The 21244-nt window shown below is 37.2% G+C and overlaps 2 protein-coding genes across 5 annotated transcripts in view; one reads left to right on the top strand and one right to left on the bottom strand.

The window, feature by feature from the left end:
- Positions 1 to 20: 20 nt before the first annotated feature.
- On the bottom strand, positions 21 to 11369 carry LOC114364437 (protein Skeletor, isoforms B/C-like). The gene is made up of 8 exons (XM_028320608.1): positions 11355 to 11369; positions 3316 to 3464; positions 2188 to 2428; positions 2008 to 2138; positions 1310 to 1417; positions 819 to 1001; positions 269 to 362; positions 21 to 176 (listed from the first exon to the last, which is right to left on the bottom strand). The coding sequence occupies exons 1-8, from the start codon at positions 11367 to 11369 to the stop codon at positions 21 to 23; spliced, it is 1077 nt and encodes a 358-aa protein (XP_028176409.1).
- Positions 11370 to 12542: 1173 nt separating this feature from the next.
- Skeletor (DM13 and DOMON_DOH domain-containing protein skeletor) overlaps positions 12543 to 21244 on the top strand; it is an 87728-nt gene continuing 79026 nt past the window's right edge. For 3 of the 4 annotated variants that reach the window (XM_028320603.1, XM_028320605.1, XM_028320606.1), the window contains exon 1: positions 12543 to 12870. In XM_028320603.1, the coding sequence (XP_028176404.1) occupies positions 12822 to 12870 (49 nt within the window). In that variant the 5' untranslated portion in view covers positions 12543 to 12821. The remainder of the gene's footprint in view (positions 12871 to 21244) is intronic. The other variant, XM_028320604.1, reaches the window with a different exon arrangement.

Genomic DNA, 21244 nt, shown 5'->3' with positions numbered 1-21244 from the left:
GTGTATAAAATGTTAGTATCTCAAGTTACCGGCGCTATAGCGGTGACGTTGTAGTCGGTAGCGAGCGCGCGCTGCATCTTGGCGTCGTAGTAGGCGACCGCGAGGTCGGCGCCTAACATCTGTGTCTTGCTGTCGCTGCCCGAGATGCCGAAGCCCATGTATTCGTTTTCATCGATCTGCCAGACGAAAAGCAAGTGTTTTGTGAAGAGATAAAGTTCAATTTAGAGTACATTGAATGAACAGGCTTGAAGCAAAGATAATTATTTACCCGGGCTGCTAGTTCGATGGTGATCTGGTTGCCGAATTTCTCCCAGGAGACTTGGTAATCTCGATGCAGCTGCTTGCAGTGTGGCAGATTTGTTCTAAAGAAAATAGTTACTTTTAAGAAGAAAGTATTAAATATTTCTAACATAAGTAATGTTCATCATCTCGTAAAGATGACCGTCAAATTCGTCCAGGAAAGTTCACAAAAATGGAGTCCAACTGATCGAAGTATTTAGGCAGGAGATACAGCTGATGGACCAAATCTATAGGACAGTGATGGTGACAACAAGACCTGTAAAATTGGGCCGCAATAGAGGTAAGCTTCACAGGTACCTCGGTCAGGTCGGAAGCCAAACTGGATTTCGGGCAGGATCCGTTCTGTAAATAGGCTACGTAAGCCATCTTCGGGCACACCAGCGCCGCCAACACAACTAGGAGTCGGAGTGGTCGCCATGGCCGAAATCGGTCGGATGGATCATCATCATCATCAGTACCTACTGGGGATTGGGGATAGACGGAGTAATAGATAGATAGCTATGTATAATTATACCGACCTGTAAGGGTGCAGTGCGAGCGGCGCAGGCGGCACGTTAAGCGCGTCGGGCACCAGTACAGCCGCTAGCGAGCGCGCCGCGCCCAAGTCGTACACGGATAGCCACTTGATGTCGAACACTGTGCGCCCGCCCGGTAAGGTTAGACGCACGTCTTCGCCCTTGTATGCTCGGAGCGGCTCCAGGCTGAAAAGAACATCACTTACATTTACAAAAGTTCCGTACATCAAAATGATATACGTATCTTTGTAAGATCATTCCTGTCAGCGATCTGTCAAAGGGTAGAGATATCTAATTGATTTCATAGTTTCAGTCACATGAAATTGTTGTGGTGTTGTTTCATGGGACCCTCCTAATCCACACGGATCTAATTCGTTCGGTAACTGCTCAGAGTTGGTGGCACTGTGCCGACGATGCGCGGGCGCTAGCAAAACAAGAACACCTAAAAGATGATAATGTTATAATTAAAATTGTAGAAAACAAATGGAACTTACTAGCCATAATCATCAGGTATCTTGATCCCTCTCGACGAAGGCTGCGGGCCCACTCCTGTCCAGAAGTAAACCTCCTCGCCGGTGCCGTCATATTTGAATTCAGGGATACTGCAAAGAAAGTTATAACAATGTTATGAGGCAATGTTAATACCACAGAGAAATGTTACATGGCGTTACTGGTGTCTATTTTTTTTTGTTGGCTGCAAAAATTGTATTTTCCACGGGCTTCTAAAACTAAAGTATATGCAATAGGGACAATTTGCAACAAACGGCAGATTATATTACTGACATGATAGTACTGGCATCAGCTATGAGCACAGATTCGCTAGACACCGCTCGTTCCCCAATAGCCGGCCGCTCGGGCCGAAAGTGCGCGGCGCAGGCGATTCGAAGTCATCAGGCACGTAGACGTCCCCGAAGGCTACCTTCTAGAGCTAAAGTATCCCACATCGACAGTTTATACTAGGGTGTCTAGGATCAATTTGCAACAAATGTTACTGACATGATAGTACTGGCATCGGCTATGAGCACCGACTCGCTAGACACCGCTCGCTTCCCGACCAGCGGACCAATAGTGCGCGGCGCGGGCGATTCGAAGTCGTCAGGCACGTAGACGTCCCCGAAGGCTACCTTCTAGAGCTAAAGTATCCCACATCGACAGTTTATACTAGGGTCAATTAGCAACAAATGTTACTGACATGATAGTGCTGGCATCAGCTATGAGCACAGACTCGCTGGACACCGCTCGCTCCCCGACCAGCGGGCCAATAGTGCGTGGAGCGGGCGATTCGAAGTCGTCGGGCACGTAGACGTCCCCGAAGGCTACCTTCTAGAGCTAAAGTATCTTTATACTAGGGTCAATTTGCAACAAATGTTACTGACATGATAGTGCTGGCATCAGCTATGAGCACCGACTCGCTAGACACCACTCGCTCCCCGACCAGTGGGCCAATAGTGCGTGGAGCGGGCGATTCGAAGTCATCGGGCACGTAGACGTCCCCGAAGGCGTTCTGGCTGGCGATGTCGTAGACGGCCAGCCACTTGATGCGCGAGATTCGCTTGCCTTCCGGCAGCGTTAGCCGAACGTCCTGGTTGTAGTAGCGCTCCAGGATGTTGGTTCTGAAACGAAGTTGTAAATGTTCTTAATCCTTTTATTAGTGATGCAAATTGGAACTTAACTATAGAAGACTAATGCCCATTTTCACCATCAATCTCTAATTTTTAAGTGACCCCTAGGAAAACAAAATTCCTGTTATGTGTTACCATAGGGGTCACTTAAAAATTAGGGATTGATGGCGAAAACGAGCATTAAGCCTCTTTAAATTAGAAGATTTATACTTGTACAAGAGAGGAACAGAATCACCAGTATTGTAGATTTGATAGACAGCCACTATGTCCTAACCAAGTATGGACTGTTAGCTCTTTTTCGGAGAACATGTTTATTATTCCTATCTCCAGTTATCCAGACTACTGCAACCTTTTGGTTTATGGAATGGCCTGGGTTGGTTGGTGTAAGAAGAAAACCTCATGGCCCAATGAAGGGCCTAAAAAGGTCAATAAAAGCTATGAGTAGGTTATTTTGTTAATCAGATATGTCGTATACTTTCAAATTTTAAAAGCATGTAATACCGGGAGCACCATATGACAATATCATTCATTAGAATCAATAAACTTTTGCAATGTCAAATCAATAAATGATTAAACCAGTGCTATTAGCAAGACTAATGACTTAATTCTGCCCTACAAATAATGTTCATTAGAAAAACAAGTTCCTCATCATTAATTGAATAATTCAATATTTTGCATTGGATAAGTAAAGATTTATTGAATTAAAGATTTATAAAAGACATATCTAATACAAAAACATGACAGGACGTCATTGTTAGGATACATTGACCTGTGAAAACTGGCACAGGAAGTGGTATACCAATTTCAATTCAATAAGCTTACACTTAAGTGTTGTGTAATATAATATTCAATAGACCAAGTACATGATTGACACTAACTTGCCATGTTCATCGGGCACGATAAAGCCCTGTGGTCCCGGCCGGCCTGCGTCTCCGGCCCAGAAGAAGGTGTCGTCCCCCGTGCCATCATAGTTGAAGTTCACAAGTATGATGGTCCACTCATCCACTGCATACACTTCGCCAGATACCTTGAACCCCGAGAACAAAATATTAGATAGAGTTAGATTACGGATATTAAATTAAATTAATTTAATGTTTATTATGAGAATATTTTAATCACCATTGCTTAAGGCTATTGAGCAATTCATGGGAATAATAATACAATAGTAGAGCAGCTCATTCCAAAGGATTTCATATTAATTTAATTTAATTAATTAATCTTGGAACCAATTAAGTAAAATTATAGACCCAATATTTTACCCTACAGTCAAATATTGTATAGAAAGTAATTCCAAACAATGTCTTTTGTGTCTGCCTTGAAATGGCACTGAGTCACAGACCGAAGAAAATGGGGTATTTTGCTAACAAAAAGTAAATGAAAGTGTTAATAAACCTTGTGAACTGACCTGGTGGTGATAGGAATTTAGTTTCCCAATGTATTTCCCTCTGTAAGGCCCATCCTCATCCTGTGACGAACAGTCTGCAAAGTTTTATAAATACGTACACAATTAGGTGAAAGTTACGATCTGATTTTGAGCACTTTTGGACTATGTAAAAGAAAAATTTACCTTGTGCTATCACTGCTAGTAAAATAAACCATTTTATATACATTTTTAAGTCCTTTCTATAACTTTAAAATTAGTTTAATAACTTTCTAACTAAAATAAAAGGTCACCACAACATTTCGCACACCTCAACCAGACACTGACATAAACTTAATTTCCGGTTTATTGACATGTCACTTTCGTTGCGCAACATAACTCAAGGTCTCACTTGTGATTGGCTGGTTACAAGCTAAGTTGCAATGCAACCAATCACAGAGCACTCACTTTCACTTACAGTGTGTATTAGTAAATGAAAACGTACTGTTAGATTGTATTGCCCTCGTAAAAAAATAAGGTAAAACCCGAAATTATAAAATTATTTAATGTAAAAATATAACAAAAATTGTAAATAAAGATGACTAATTGCAAGAAAAGTAGTTAGATTAATGTTAAAAAGATTGTAATGTTTTTTAATGACATCAAAAAAACTTAACAATCGCGGGAATGTTTGAAAGTTTGATCCAACTTTGTGAAATAAATTATTCCAGTGCTTACTGCTTACCAAAAAAAAAATTAGGTAATTATAGGAACTGTCATTGTTAAAATAGAGTTTAGACTTGATTAGAATTCAACAAAGAGTGATTGTGAGAAAAATTATCCGAAAGTAAAATACCTACCAGTGAAATGGGTTTTAGCGCCGGTTCCAGAGACCTCGAGTTAAGGTAAGACTTTTTTAAGGACAGTATTGAATACTTATTCGAATAAGTAATTATCAAGTTAATACAAACTATTTTTTATTACAAGNTTAGCAATTTAATTCACAAAATCAATTGCACACATTTAAAATAAAGTTTGTTTACACTTTGACAACAATAGACTGACATGCAAGGTGACATGTCAATGAAGTTTTCAGTTACTGTTGCCATTAAAAGAAATTAGTACCATTAGTTTTCCGCAACATGGCGAGGGTTTTTATGTTCCTGGTCAGGCTATAAAAATATAACAAAATTGTAAATAAAGATGACAAATTGCAAGAAAAGTAGTTAGATTAATGTTAAAAAGATTGTAATGTTTTTTAATGACATCAAAAAAACTTAACAATCGCGGGAATGTTTGAAAGTTTGATCCAACTTTGTGAAATAAATTATTCCATTGCATACTGCTTACCAAAAAAAATTAGGTAATTAAAGGAACTGTCATTGTTAAAATAGAGTTTAGACTTGATAAGAGTGATTGTGAGAAAATTAATAAAATTATCCGAAAGTAAAATACCTACCAGTGAAATTATTAGCGCCGGTTCCAGAGACCTCGAGTTAAGGTAAGGCTTTTTTAAGGACAGTATTGAATACTTATTCGAATAAGTAATTATCAAGTTAATACAAACTATTTTTTATTTATTTTCTTACCTTTAGAGAAGATTACTTAACTTTGACCAGACCGCAAATAATGTTGAATCAGGTTTGATGATCAGTTATGCCACGCCCAAACTGAAACTGAATTTAGAGTCATTATCATCCGTAATAGAGGCAGGCAAGAAAGAAGTTCAATACACGATGGCCGTCCATAGCGCCACACACTTGGAGGCCGGAGGGCAGGAGGCCGCGGTCTCGCGCACTCTGCACTTTCACTCGCTCCTCGTTCCTCGCCACACATTCTCGTTTGCGTTTCTGATTCTAGTGTAGTGCCATTTTATTAGCATGGCCATATTTTTCAACTTTAATAATTTGTAGTTTTACAAATAAATGGTCAAATGTAAAGGCGGATTTCATGCGCATATTTTGTTAGATAGAGATAGAGACCCGCTCTAATAACTATTAGACACATTTAAGATATTCAGAACCTAAGAAACCCGTATTAAGAGTACCTAATTATGTAGGTGGCTATCTTGTGCAGGGCCACGCACAGGTAAGCGTAGTGCACGTCGACCCATGCTTGGGATCTTTTGTGCATGATGTAGTTTGATGATCTAGATTTTATTGAATTTATAAAAAAAAATAGAAAGAGGCTCTTGGACATTATTATTTGAGCAAATTTGAATCTAAAGATCGTTACAAAGCACAGTATATCTACCCAAGTAAATCAAGCTTCATTAGCACTGAGAAACTAGAATTTAATAAATACCATTAACGAAGTGCAACGTACAGTACAAACTATTTAATTAATATTTATTAAATGCACACAACAAACGACCAAAGTTGTAACGGAATGAAATCCTTTGTCGGGCGATGTTGCGAGCGCTGGCGAGCTGAAAATGCTTTTAAAGCAAAGCATAAGCAACGCGAGGCGAATATCTTAATCTCAGCTGTCTGTCTGCTTGATGAGAAGTTACGAATAATTCCTAGCCTAATTATTTTATCTTCCTTTTCTATGTATTACAATGCATTGTCTTAACGATCAAATAGGTAACTTTGAAGCTACGTCTCTTTACAAATTAAAATTGCATGTCAAAACCTAAGGATTGCTATAACTAGGCGCTAAACGTTTCTAGTTGAAGAGACACGTTATGTAGGTATGAGGATAGAGGTACAGGGCTATTTAAGTAACCACTTAATCTAGGCCCCCTGGCAAGCAAGCAAGCAAGATACATTTATCATACTTTGCTAAAAGTTTGCGCCACATGGTAAAACAATAGGAATCAGCGCAGTCATCATCGTTCAATACTTCAATGATAGATATTCGTACGTACGTAAGCAGCATTCAATAGTGTGATTCATTGCCGGTAGCTGAAATTTGGACAGGCGCTTTCTGTCAGACAGATCGACTACGCCACGCCCTAGAAATCAATAGTAAATCGGAGATTATGATATTCATGATTGTTTTAGTTTCAATAGGCAGTGCTGGGATAACCCATAAGCAAATTAAGCAATTGTTTAAGGTTAGGGCATCACGTTTTGGGGGGCACCAAGAAAATTAGGGTGGGTTTAGGCACACAGGCAGGTGTGGATTGTTTGGGGCATCAAATAAGTATTTAGTCATAATCAGGCACTGTCAAATAGGTGGCAGGTGGGTTTGAATTAGAATCATTGCGGTAGTAGTATGGTACCTGCCCAGTAGTGTCGGCATTTTCACGTCATGTTATCGGCATTTAAAAACAAAAACTACTTATACAGCGATGTCATAAAAGACAAATTAATTTACAGCATTCGCACTCAGTTCCTTATTAATTAAACTATTTGATGTCAGTTTTCATAATTGCTTCCGAACGGGTTAAATTGAATGTATGTAGTACTGATATAGGTAATAGATGTCAGTTATTTTTTAGATTCATATTTTTATAATGATTTCTTTTCGGAAACATTTATATCCGAATAATGTTTTTATTACCATTTTTATTACAAGCAGTGAGCGTTAAAAACGTATAAAATACTAGCCCTTTTATAACAGCTTAAGGTAATGTGTTCTTCGTGTATGGTACTTTGAATTTACAAGCAGTTTAATGCTTTCTTTTTCTAGCAGTTCTAGTAAGGTATACTTTCTCTGACTAATCCAATGTACTTTTATGTGTATAAAATCGGTTAATGGTTAAATCGACGTCACAAGAAAACGTTCAAAATACATGCAGATTGTAAATTAATAAAAAACAGTCAAAGCACAATACACGTCCCACATAGAAATCGAACGCAGGAATTGTCTACTGTTAAGAGTTTAATTACCACTCCACTGAGATTACGCACTCACAACGGTGGATTGAATTTAGATAAAGATTTGTATGCCGAGTGCGCAATGATCTTAAACTTTGACACTTTTGGAATGTATTTTTAATGCAAATAAATATTATTAGTATTGAAGAAACTTAATGGACTAGACTTAGAATTGATTAAAGCAAGTAGCTCAAGAGAGACCTGTTGGATTGGACGTCAACATTGAATGTCCTTTACCTACTCCATTTAGGTCACACAGGTTAGTAAGTCGAAGAAAGTAACTGCGTATTAATTACAATGCCTAAACTCCTCAAATTACGATGAATAATTACTTACTCTCATCATCTCATGTAGTAGATGTAGATTTACTTAGTGGGCTCCAACAAATAGACAGCAATATTACAACCTTTAACAAAAATATAGAAGACTAGCTTTCCGCCCGCGGCTTCGCCCGCGTGGAATTTTGTCTGTCACAGAAAAACTTTATCGCGCGCGTCCCTGTTTCAAAAACCGGGATAAAAACTATCCTATGTTCTTTCCCGGGACTCAAACTATCTCTATGCCAAATTTCATCAAAATCGGTTGCGAGGTTTAAGCGGGAAAGCGTAACAGACAGACAGACAGACAGACAGACAGACAGAGTTACTTTCGCATTTATAATACGAGGGCGGCACTGAAAATTTCGGGAATCAAGGAAGTGAAACAACATTACTATTTAAAAATGTATTTATTGCTTTTTAAAGTATTCTCCGCGAAATTTGACACATTTTTCCATACACGAAACAACCATTGCANAAGTGAATACTTAAAATAATATCGATTAAATTTACAGATTATTGTCTATGACTCACAGGTTACGGCACTGATGTGTCAGAGACAAGTCATAGACAATATGGAGATAACACATGATTTTAAACGTCAAGTCAATTTGACAAGTCTCACAAATTCTCATCGTCCACGTATTTTGCTAAAATAATTTGTTTCAAAGATTGATTTCAAACTTGTATAAACGTGAAAATAAAGTTGGTTTCATGGGCTTGTTAAATAACGTGTATGATATTATGAACACGTAAGTGATTATGGTGTAATTGTGTATGAAAGTGTTTGTTTACATCTCTGCTGGATTCTAAAAAATCAAGGTATACATAGGATTTATTTTAATAACCCCAAAAAAAAATCACTAATTTAATTTGTAACACTTTTAACATATAATTTAGTTCCACTTAGTCTATGATATATGTGTAATGCTAGGTAATCATGAAAAATATAAATTTATCAACCATATTTTTATCAAAAATCTTTTAATAACGACAAAAATATTTACATTTTGGTGAAAAAAATAAATAATGCTCCACAGACACGTCTTCTCACACGTGGCGCCGACACGAACTGAGGTGCGGCGGGGTATTGTCGAAAGTATCCTTACGCGATATAGTGCACGATATGGCAGCATTTAAGAAATATTGCAGTGTTTTATTGTGTACCATTGTTTCATTGTTGAACATCTGACCCTATGGTACCTGCCCAGTAGTGCCAGTAGTGTCGGCATTTTCACGTCATGTTGCCGGCATTTTAAAACAAAAACTACTTATACAGCGATGTCATAAAAGACAAATTAATTTACAGCATTCGCATTCAGTTCCTTAATAAAACCATTTGATGTCAGTTTTCATAATTGCTTCCGAATGGGTTAAATTGAATGTATGTAGTGCTGATATAGGTAATAGATGTCAGTTATTTTTCAACCGACTTCAAAAAAGGTTCTCAATTCGACCCGTATGTTTTTTTTTTTCTATGTTTGTTACGCGATAACTCCGCCAATTATGAACCGATTTGAACAAATCTTTTTTTGGCGTATAGGTAATACCTCAAGGGTGGTCCCATTTAAATTTAATAATAGAAAAAACAACCCCCAAGGGTGGAAAATTGGGGACGAACTTTTTTATACGCAATATCTCCGCCGATTATAAATCAATTTGAAAGATTATTTTTTTGTTGAATAGGTATTATCAAAAGGGTGGTTTCATGCGAATTTGAAGAAAATATTTCACCCCCAAGGGTGGAAAATTGGGGATGAACTTTTTTATACGCAATATTTTTAATTTTTAGTTTTTTTTTGTGTTCACGCATTTGAAGTCGGTTTTATTTTTTTAAAAAGTTAATTATTAGATTCATATTTTTATAATGATTTCTTTTCGGAAACATTTATATCCGAATAATGTTTTTATTACCATTTTTATTACAAGCAGTGAGCGTTAAAAACGTATAAAATACTAGCCCTTTTATAACAGCTTAAGGTAATGTGTTCTTCGTGTATGGTACTTTAAAGGACAATGGGCAAAATGGTACCCGGCTCCAATAGATATGAGTCTAGTATCGTCTGAAAGGTCTTACCAAGGTGAACAACTTTTACTATGACCACCAGCCTCAGATCTGGTTGTGTACGAAGATATACATACTTTTTTGCAGAATGGTACCTGGCTCCAATAGTAATGTTTGTAGTGTCATTTGAAAGGTCTTACCAAGACGAACAACATTTACTATGGCCACCAGCCTCAGATCTGGTTGCGTTCGAAGATAAAGATACTTTTTNTACATTTGTGCCCATCATCCTTTACAAGCAGTTTAATGCTTTCTTTCTCTAGCAATTCTAGTAAGGTAATACTTTCTCTGACTAATGCAATGTAGTTTTATGTGTATAAAATCGGTTAATGGTTAAATCGACGTCGCAAGAAAACGTTCAAAATACATGCAGATTGTAAATTAATAAAAAACAGTCAAAGCACAATACCGTCCCACATAGAAATCGAACGCAGGAATTGTCTACTGTTAAGAGTTTAATTACCACTCTACTGAGATTACGCACTTACAACGGTGTGGATTGAATTTAGATAAAGATTTGTATGCCGAGTGCGCAATGATCTTAAACTTTGACACTTGGAATGTATTTTTAATGCAAATAAATATTATTAGTATTGAAGAAACTTAATGGACTAGACTTAGTAGAATTGATTAAAGCAAGTAGTTCAAGAGAGACCAGCTGGAATGTACGTCAAAATTGAATGTCCTTTACCTACTCTATTTAGGTCACACAGGTTAGTAAGTCGAAGAAAGTAACTGCGTATTAATTACAATGCCTAAACTCCTCAAATTACGATGGATAATTACTTACTCTCATCATCTCATGTAGGAGATGTAGATTTACTTAGTGGGCTCCAACAAATAGACAGCAATATTACAACCTTTAAAAAAATATAGAAGATGCTGCCTTGTAATGCATAAAAAATATCCCACATCCGTTATCACATCGCCAATGGCTTCGGATCTACAGTCCTGCCCTCACTGGGAATCAAAATCTTAGCACAGGACCACAGATGCTGTGGTACGAGTATGTGGCTACTTGACCAGTACCTACAAGCGCGCAGGCAAGGATCTTGATGACGTTGTTGGTAGTGCAAGGCAAATTCGTTCGTGAACATTCGAGATTTGTTGACTTTAAGACTTTGACTTCAAGTTAACAACAGAATTGGCCAGAATCAATACCGTGGAGCCCGCTGTGCTGCGCCCAACTGTGGCCGCCTCGGGCGTCCAATATCCCCGTCTGGCGATCGTCTGCGGATCTTGCTGACTACCCCAATTCGGGGCGAGGATTGCGAAATTGCTTAAAAATGTTGAAGTCATGATATTTGATTTCTATTATAGCAAGGCCAAACGCCACATTAACATTATTTACCTTCTTCATCCTCATCTTCGTGTTAAACTCTTAAAATGTTTCATGATCTTAAAGTAAAACTAAATCTATAGGGAGGTTAAAATAGGTACGTTAATTTTCTTACCAAATTATCAGTTCGATGATTCCAGTTGTTTCAGTATTTACCCGACTGTACCAGAAGGAGGGTTGTGTTTTTTCTCTAGTATCTTTAATTTGAAAGAAAGAAAAATAGTTCAGTAATTTGATGATTCACTTGTTTTGAAACTGGCGTAAGTGTTGTCTGCATATCTCAAAAGAATTCTCCCATGATGTGGAGCTGGAGATGGCTATAATTATTATGATGAAAGTAATTTCTAGAGTAAATCTCAGTGGTTTTTGCCGCGTCGACATTGTCTGCCGCATCGAACTTTACCCGACCAATCTTAGAGCTGCATTGTCTTGTTTTCAATCTGAACTCGGTTTCGATGCAATACAATTCGGCATTGTTGTAGGAAGCGACGTGGGATTTGTTTATTTTTGTTCGAGTGAAATGACAGTGGGTGGATCGACAGACAATTGAAATAGTTTGTAGGTAAGACCTACTGTACCTACTTACATAATTCTTTCTGTATTTAATGAAATCAAGTGCCATTTAAATAGTTTAACATTTGAGAACTAAGCTTGTTGATGATTATTGCTTATTTTGTCATTTTATTACGTTATTATTTCTTCAATTGTTGATTATATGTTGACAAACTTATAAAAATAATAAATGATCATTGAATCATTACCATTCTTACCCAAGTAAAATATTTGCTTGCTAAAATTCGTATAAAGTAAACCTTACCAAGAGAGAAATAATTTAGTCAATTAAGTAGTTATTGATTAATAGCAAATAGATATTCTTTTAAAGGAAAGATGTAAAAATAAAATGGGGACATTATACTATATTTGGCGTGTTGCACATTTGTAATTGGTCATGTAATTATTTAAAACCTCGAAATTAGATCCACCCACTAACATTTCCCACAGTAAATCCTTATTGGACAAGATTTTCAACATCGTAGCCTTCGCCGTTTATTTCAGACATTTAATAGCCGCAAAGGTCGACGGACAAACAAGGTTTTATTAGTCTACTACCGTCGCTTTTGGACATGAAGAGCTCCGGCCAATTTTAGAATCAAGGTGTCAACCAAAATATTTGAAGACACCTCTCCAGTGCATTTACAATGTGTACAGTGTTTGTTCGATGTCAAGACGATCCGATGTGCAACGACATGTAAACAGCAGCCGACGATTGGTGCAACCTCTTTGCACAACTCACGCGCAGCAAAACCGCCGGCGCCGAGCGTGCGGCGTCAGTCTCTGGGAGGCATCGGGCGCGCGCGGACGTCTCTGTACACAACACACGCACTGTCGACACGAATATTCCACAGCATCCGACCTATCTGACACAGCTGTTCAGGACTATAGGGATTACTCTAGGGATACATTTGTGATCTGAAGTGAATGTCGCTGTCCGCAATGCGGTCGGCGGGTGCGCTGCTGCTCTTGCTTGGTGAGTAACTGTTTATTCACCTATCAATAGTTAGTTAACATTCCGAAATTGGACCATAGAAAATTAATCTAGATTAGTATTTGAGCTAAGGAATACCTTGTGTCAAATATAAGTAAACGGTCAAAATGATAATTCAAGGATTATTCTAATTTAATGCATCATTAAATTATTGATTCAATGCACAAAAAGTTCACCGAGGTGAAGTTAATTATGAATAATTTATTGTTAATAAACTTTTTGGGGTTTATTCAGAGTTTATTTAATTAAATTCTACTAATATTCAAGGAAATCCGCTAGCTGTGGATATCGTAGCTTATAATCTCTATCACATTACCGTTATTTGTGAAAGTTTTGAAACAGATGTGAAGGTACGAGTAGCTTTTACGTTAAAGATACTTCTCGTTTTTTCTTAAGGGTATTAACTAAAAGAAAAATTAATAAAATGAAGTCGTATGATTCCTAAATACAATAAGATGCTATTGAACTAGATATTTTCTATGCTGACTACTTTTATATACGTATGCATGAGGGTAGAATTAGGTCCGTTTGAACTAGTGACTTTATTGGATTTAGTTTCATTGCTTTTAGAAATCGAGCAATCACGACCCGAGTTAAACATTTTATTCCTCTCATAACAATTCCAATAAGAGATAGTGCCCAGTTAACCTGGAATAATGGCTTTAATACCCACATTTCTGTACTAAAACGCGAATCGGATCGACTTTCTGCAATGTCGAGTAAAGTTTTCTTTTCATGGGAAGTTTGTTTAGATTTTTGCAAATTAAATTGCGAATCTGATTTAGTTTTTCCTAGTCTTCCTTTACGGCGTGAGTCCTCCTGTAATATAAATGTGGAATGACTCTACTGACCGCGTTTTAATATTTCTGTTATGAGTTAATCATGTTTTGTAATACATAATCATCAACGTATTCAATTTACACTCTTGTCAACTTATCAACAAGACAGAAAAATATACATTTGTTTTTTTATATCAATGTGTTCCTCGTAATCTTCTTAGATTCCTTGGTTAAAATTACTTAATATGCGATAATAATGAACTTAGTTTTGAATCCTACTTTTTAACGATTTTCAAAATTAGATGAGTAGTTTCGGCGACTATCTCCTACATAATATTATCTTTTATCTATGACAAAGTAACGATCATTTGTTGTAAGATGTACTAAATCAGGATTTTGTTTCATTAGCTTTCCTGTACTTGGGTACATTCGTTGCCACTTAATTAATTTTATGTTATTTAATCTCCAAAAATGGTTGTGCTAAACCTAGCCACAATTATCGCTTCAAGTAGTCCGTCAATGCGACTTTCTCCGCGATTCGGGAGCCTTTGTGCTTGCGCAAGCACACATCTTGACGAGCAACCAGTTCCAAGCTCCGAGCTATCGCGAAGGTGAAATGTAAATGTAGCATGTATTGGTATTGCATAGTCGTATCAGTAATGTAAAGTTTTGGTACGGACCGGAAGGCAGGTGGTGGCAGTCTGGCCTGGTGGTCCGTACCGGACTACAACATTAGCTACGGCTGCTTCAATTTCCGTTGATGTTAGTTTGATTGACAGAGATTGATTAGAGTAATTTAAAGCAGGAGTCATGGCCTTTAAATAATATCTATTTAATATTGTAGGTAAATATAATCCTATGTGTTGTAGCCAGTCGAAAAGTAATGACAGTAAACAAACCGCAAAAGCTACTTGAGGCATAGTTAGCGAAACAATTCTAGCGCGCTTCATCATCATCAAAATTTAGTGTTAGTGCTCATTTCTGTGCACTTTCCTTTTGCAAAGGTCGCGTTTTCCATCAGCTTGGAATGCCAGCAACCTGAATTATCTCCATCTGATACTTGTTTGCGTCCACGTTGTACGGTATCGCCGCGATCGGGGACGGGCTGACACACAAAACAGAGAATTTTGGCGCCGGCGCCGACCTGCGACCTGAGCCCGCAAGTTACAGGAGCGAGCGGTATAGTTATGCATCATATTAGATTAGAAATTAATGACATTGGCAGAATCACCGCGGCAATAAATCCGCGGGATAGTCAAAAAAAAAAAAAATAGATTAGAAATAGCGACAGTGGGGCACTTTAAATTCCGTTAAATACATCGAATACACCACGTGAGTATGTACAAAACAGAGATTAGAATTTTCAGGAAAAAAGCTTGTGGGGTCATACTCCGACAGTTTTCTAAGATTCGCCGTCATAGTCACAATCAGGTGGACTTTGTGATATTCTATGGTTGCAGCCGTCGTTACTGCATCGTCATTTATTCTGCTGTATTATTTCATTTATTTCGGACATTTGGGACTTTTGTCACTAGGGTGTCCTCAGCTTCCTATCGGAATAACACATTATTCGTACCTTTTCATAGTTTGCTGTGCTGGAAGCCAGTCGAATGTTCTACAGTTCTATCAGCAGCAGAATTATTTACTCTTACTTTTTGCTTATTCTGTGTCAATGTGGTTTGCAAATAAACCTTTTTTCTATCTATCTATCTAACTTTAACAAATGTAAAAAAAAACTGTCAACCTCCATACAAAAAACACCGGTTATGGTTACAGTTTAGGTTAAAGTTAGGTGTCCTCAGCCTCAGAATGCTTTTGTTGTCCCGCCCGCGGCAGCTCCCGCGCTACGCCGCGCGACATTAGCATGCGCCGGCATTTGTCGCCGTCTGCAGCTGGACCAGTTTGTTCTGCTACCAATCTGACATTTGCCAAACTAGCTCTATTAGAATACACTAATTTAATGGCTTTTATTATGTGTTGATTTTTGTATAAAACAAACATTTAAAGCACATGTAAGGTTAGCTAAATGTGCATACTCGTATCTTTATTTACCTTTTGTAAGACAGTCTCTTATCATCTTTCAAATGCGATTTGTATTCATTACGTCAAACATACTTCCTTGCGTGATCGAAAATTTCACTTCCTATTGTTATTAGAAACCAAATTAATTATAAGTATTTGTATGTTTTCTAATTTATTTATTTGCAAATTGGGACTTGCGTCGGTTAATAGATGTTCTTTATTGACTATCAAATCTTTTTTTAACTACTAAATACTGTCATTAGAATGCACTGTTTTATAAAAATAAATATTAGTAGGTAGTTACATAATTATAATAACAACATTAATCACATAATCACGATTATCTATCAAAATTACCTATAGCAAATCTTAAAGTCATGACAATTCAAGGTTGAACGTGTGTACGCCTTTCATCAAAATGAGATTAGTTTCCTAATGCTACAAAGATTCGTTTTTATATCTCCAAACTCGGTTCAAACGTCTTAGCTTAATAACGGTTATTAACTAAATCGGTTAGGAACCATCTTCGAACTAGACACGACTGATGTCGAAAGATGACTATTATTACAAAAAATTGCCAATTTGCACGCAATAATTGCTGTTAAAACGCTGATTGTTATCACAAAAAATCGCCAATATGGCAAAAAGTTAATAACTAAAGACGATACAATAGCAACACTCGTACCAAAAAAGGTAGACATTGCAAAATAACTCACAGAATCACTTCAATTAATGTCCTTGTAATTTATTTTGGTAAAAAATATGTAAATGTGCTAATATAATGTGACTTCGAGTTCATAGTGTCACATTATATCTAGCGTACGATGAATATTAAGTTATTCATTATTTAAACAAAAGTAAAGACACGGAGGTCATCTAAAATGAGTAGGTAATAATAATAATAACGTATGCGTACATTTCTCAATTTAATTAAAAATGTAGTTTAATGGGAGCTACCATAATGTTAAGCGTGAGAAGTCAACACAGTTAGCTTTTGAAACAAGTGATTTATTGGCGGTTTGACCTTAGACAAAGGTTAACGAAAGCGAGTTCATGTCCCACAGAGCGGCGCATCGACAATCAAACAAAATGTTGTTGTTGATAACTTTCGAGCAGGTCTATTGTCGTTCCCGCCCGCTCGGACAGGGCAGCGCGCGCTCGCTCGCCATATAGAAACATGTAGAAAGCTCGCGCGGCGCTTTTACCCACACGTCCAATGTTATTATGCCACAGTAATTTTGTTTTCCTTTAGTTTCACTTACGTTTTACTGAATGAACGATTATTATGAACTGGACAGTCATTGCGCGCTAAATCCTAATACATTTTAATGAAACAATTTCAAGAAATGTGGCTGTATCTGTGTGGCCTAGACTCTAGAAATAGTTATTTAAATAAATTAATAGTGTCTGTACGTTTATAAAAGTAATCTGCGAAAAAGTAATTGAAATTTCCGTGGGTTAAGTATCCACAAGTCGTTTTCCAAGTTGGCCGTAGATGTGTAGGTACTTCGCGCAGCGTGTAGCACGCGTTGTGTCAATCTCATAACGATTTTTAATGTGACAAGGCTCGTGTGAACTGCGGCTCTAGTGGTCGGTCACGCACGCTCTCCTTTAGCCTAGGATTATGTAGATTACGCGCTGGTAAGGATGGCGAATTCTAATATGTGTAACTAGCGGCGACATCGCCTTCGTGAAAGTAGATAGCTCTTAATGCGTATGTAGCGCCATGTAAATATTAACACCATCGTCACTATCCTCTTTACTTGCACAGATGTTTGTATCTGCGCTACTTAAATTAGCAAGTGGGTAGCTCATCTGTCGTTGGATAATACGGCCGGAAAAACAAAGCTTTTTATTATTATCTGAGGATTGATAGCAGCAGAATCTAAAACTATTTATTTCTTTATAAATTGAAGAAAGTCAAAAACTTTACGCATGACTTCCTATTGTTTCATTCTGTAATCAAGGTAGATTTGATCGTGGCACCCCTAACCTCGTAATATGTATCACAGCAAGGCGGGCGAGACCCTAGCGAATGCATTCGCCGCGAGCTATTCGTCGCGGGTCACGCCACGGCAGAGTTCCGTTGCGAACGCGTTAGCTCTGATTCCGCTGACTCGGCACAAGTGGTTTCCGAGTCATGATGATGCAATTTTGCAAGTAACACGTAAACCGAAAACGGGCCAAGCTTAACCCTTCAACCCCGCGAATCGAGACAATAGAAATCAATTGTTACGCGGTCTTATGCGACCGCTTGGGGTTATGGATCTGGTTTTTGAGAAAACCATTTAAATTGGAAAGGTAGTACCTACCTTTTTATATACTTAAACATGTTATAAACGACATGTTGTAAGAGAAAGCTTGCGATAGCGTATTAATTTTATTATTAGTTAAAAATGTATTCAAATAACTAAAGTACCATACAAAGCCTTAACTATCACTTAAATTTAAAGCACGAATAAATTGTAACACTTGTAAATACGGTGTCATTACGGGACGTATATGACCCCTGTTATATGAACTCATTGCCTCTCCGACCGCGATGTGGCAGTAAAACTTTATTTGTTTCAATATTATCGTACGCATTCGTTTTATAAGCTCCTTAAATGCGCGCTTAAGTACGGTCTCATCTGTTGAATATGAAATGAAATAAATGTACGTACAAGCCCATAGACAAAGATAGAATGATAAGTTACACTATGTACGTACAATCTTTTCATTAGCGATTCAGCTTCATAGATAATAATTTTATTATCTTAACAATATTTTAACATCTCTTTAAATAATGTAGGTTTTATACCTGACTTATGAATACTTTATACCTGCTGTAATTTGCCTGAAAAGAGTCTGACATTTATCTCTTCATAAGTTATCATTAGAGCACAATAGACGTGGGATTCACGATTCATGATTTACCAATGTTTCAGACATATGTGTAAAAGAGTTTTTTAAACCCTATTTCCGGGAAATCAATGAGTTTTGGACGTCTGAAAGCATTTCCGCTTCCTAAAATTAAATTAGAGCAGGCATTTTCTCATGAAAATCCGCACACGTCTATCAGAGTGACATTTGCGGCTTAGCTCACGCGTTCTAAATTTAGCGCGGCCTTAACCCAGTGGCCCGGCACAACTGTAGCGAGCGTAAGCGTATGGGGGCACGAGGGTCTCAAGTTTATGCGAATTGCTTTTCTTTGCTTTAAAGACAAGATGGTTGATGATGACTGCATGTGGTCGCTGGCTAAGCCGATAGCAATCGACATGCAAAACGACGACAAATCTGAAAATGGGTGCACAGTTGTTTTGTCACTTGTCACACATCATCATCATTATTTCAGCCATAGGACGTCCACTGCTGAACATAGGCCTTCCCCAATGTCACACATATTTTATGTTAATTGTGGTGCAATAGACTAATCATTGATTAAGTTAAAACGGTGTTAGGTAATGATTGACTTACTTTTTGTGTGAAATCAGCAAGTTTCGCGCCCTGCTGTAAGCTCCTTCGCCGGCTAGCGGCTCCCGCAGTGGGTCGCGACTCGCGGGCAACGGTACCCGTACCGGTGCACCCCACGCAACCGCTACTACCAAAGCGGAACCGCCAGACCATCGCAACTAGAGATAGGTTTCCACCCGGGTAAAAATACCCACATGGGGGTAAAAACCCATTTCATTCCACCTATGGGTGATTATAGCGGGTGAAAACAAATAATTTCATAATTTTATAATTGGTATCTTTTATTAACTTGCAATTCTTTATTCGTCGTCGTTTCAGCCAAATGACGTCCACTACTGGACAAAGTAGGCCCAAGGTTTTCCATAATGAACGGTCCTGCCCTGCCCCTGGATGCGGGCGACTTGCGACCTTTACCAGATCATCGGTCCACCTAGTAGGAGGCCTCCTACTGTTTATTGCATTTTAAGCAATTGAGAATAATAAGAAACATAAAAGTTATGGGTAAAGTTACACTTTAGTTAGGTGATCCGGTATAACCTTAGCGATTTCTTCCAGACAATCTGTTGGATGAAATTAAAAGGAAATGATGGAGATAGGATTACAAATTATTGGTAATTTAATCTGAATTTGCATATATTTTTTAATGTTGATTAAAAAAAAGTATAATTAAGCAGAACAGGATCTATAAAATGCTATATATCTCACCAAAAGTATAGTCGATGAAACGAAACAAATAGTACGAAGAATATTTAGTTTTATTTTTTCCTTAACAAACCATTAGCACTCTGTTAATGCTTTTCAGCGTTACAAATTGATCTTGAACAACATTTATAACGCGATAAATTGCTAGTTACTCAATTTAAAAATATAAGCACATTGGTTTAATGTGGTGTAAAAAAGATTATATTTTTAAACGGTTTTATATCTGAAGAGTAAGTACATTAATCGATTCATAATGAACACCGAGCTCGTAGATAAATTAAAAGTCATTTGCAATAATTATTTATAACGTATTTTAAAATTACGTTAATTGATTAATGGAGTCAACATGACGTGAGTCCTGTCTGTTTTATTATAACTGTGGTAGTTCAATTGCAGGGAATAGCTATAAACTTGTTTGCGTCCTTTGTCGAGGAATTACATCTGTAATTGTGGTTATTATGGCAAATATGTAAATAGGCCTAAAGAATTAACATGCTTCAAAAACTCTATTGCTATAAAGTTTAGTTGATTGTATCGTTTTAGTAACAAGCGATTCAATACCGTTTCGGCTTACATATGAGGTAATACTATTTTTATTTAGTTTTGTAATTTTTCAAAATCCGGGGATAGGTATAACGGAGCCTCTATCGATCCATACATTTATGCGTTATGTAATATACTTAATGTATGATACCCATTTGCAACATTTCAATAACCAAGGATACTTTTTAAAATAGTGTAAGATATTTTTAAAATAAATATCATTGCTTACTCCGTTACCAATTTATTCTTGAAGCTTCGAGCCAAGCTAATTAGCATACATATTGCCGATTGGCAACTGTTTTATTAATAAATTGCCCACTTTGCACTGCATTTAAAATTAAATGATATTTCGTAATGAATCACAAACAAACCGTAAACGAACGGCGCGACTAAGGCGCTTAATGCGGTAATCGTATTTGTTTATTAGTCGTGGAAGTTTAAGCTGTAAACTTAAGCAAGGAGATTAAAATTTTATATTAGCACATTAAACTTAGTAATTGTCTCTGTAAATGGTAGTAAAAGGCACTTAAAGTTCTTGTGGTGTAACATAAACACAGATGTATGCGCTTGACATAAAATATTTAAATTAAATCAATCGCAAATTAATTTCTTTTAGATATTAAATCTTTTATTGTTTGATTAATTTTCTAGTCTCAAAAGAACAAAAGTACTCTCATCTAATAACTTTTTAGCCAGACAGGTGGTTTGTTTGACGAGCTCTTGACGCAGTGATTCGCGTACCGGATTACTATGTCAGAGGTCGCGCAAAACGAACAAATACGAAAGAATTCAAGAAAGTATATACTTGATATGTGAAGATACATACTTTGTGCAGTACCGAAATGTTTAAAATCGCG

This window comes from Ostrinia furnacalis, unplaced genomic scaffold, assembly GCF_004193835.3.
Source record: "Ostrinia furnacalis isolate ACB-3 unplaced genomic scaffold, ASM419383v2 OfSCF7415, whole genome shotgun sequence".
NCBI lineage: Eukaryota > Metazoa > Arthropoda > Insecta > Lepidoptera > Crambidae > Ostrinia > Ostrinia furnacalis.
Note: the sequence above shows the minus strand (reverse complement) of the source record. Positions and strands in the feature narration are given on the sequence as shown.

Bases quoted from the DNA above. Each gene is read 5' to 3' on its own strand.
- LOC114364437 (XM_028320608.1), bottom strand. The intron at 1,418-2,007 runs GTCAGTAACATT...CTTTCTTTGCAG, and splicing joins GCTGATGCCAGCACTATCAT to TATCCCTGAATTCAAATATG. The intron at 1,002-1,309 runs GTAAGTTCCATT...TGTTCTTTTCAG, and splicing joins ATACCTGATGATTATGGCTA to CCTGGAGCCGCTCCGAGCAT.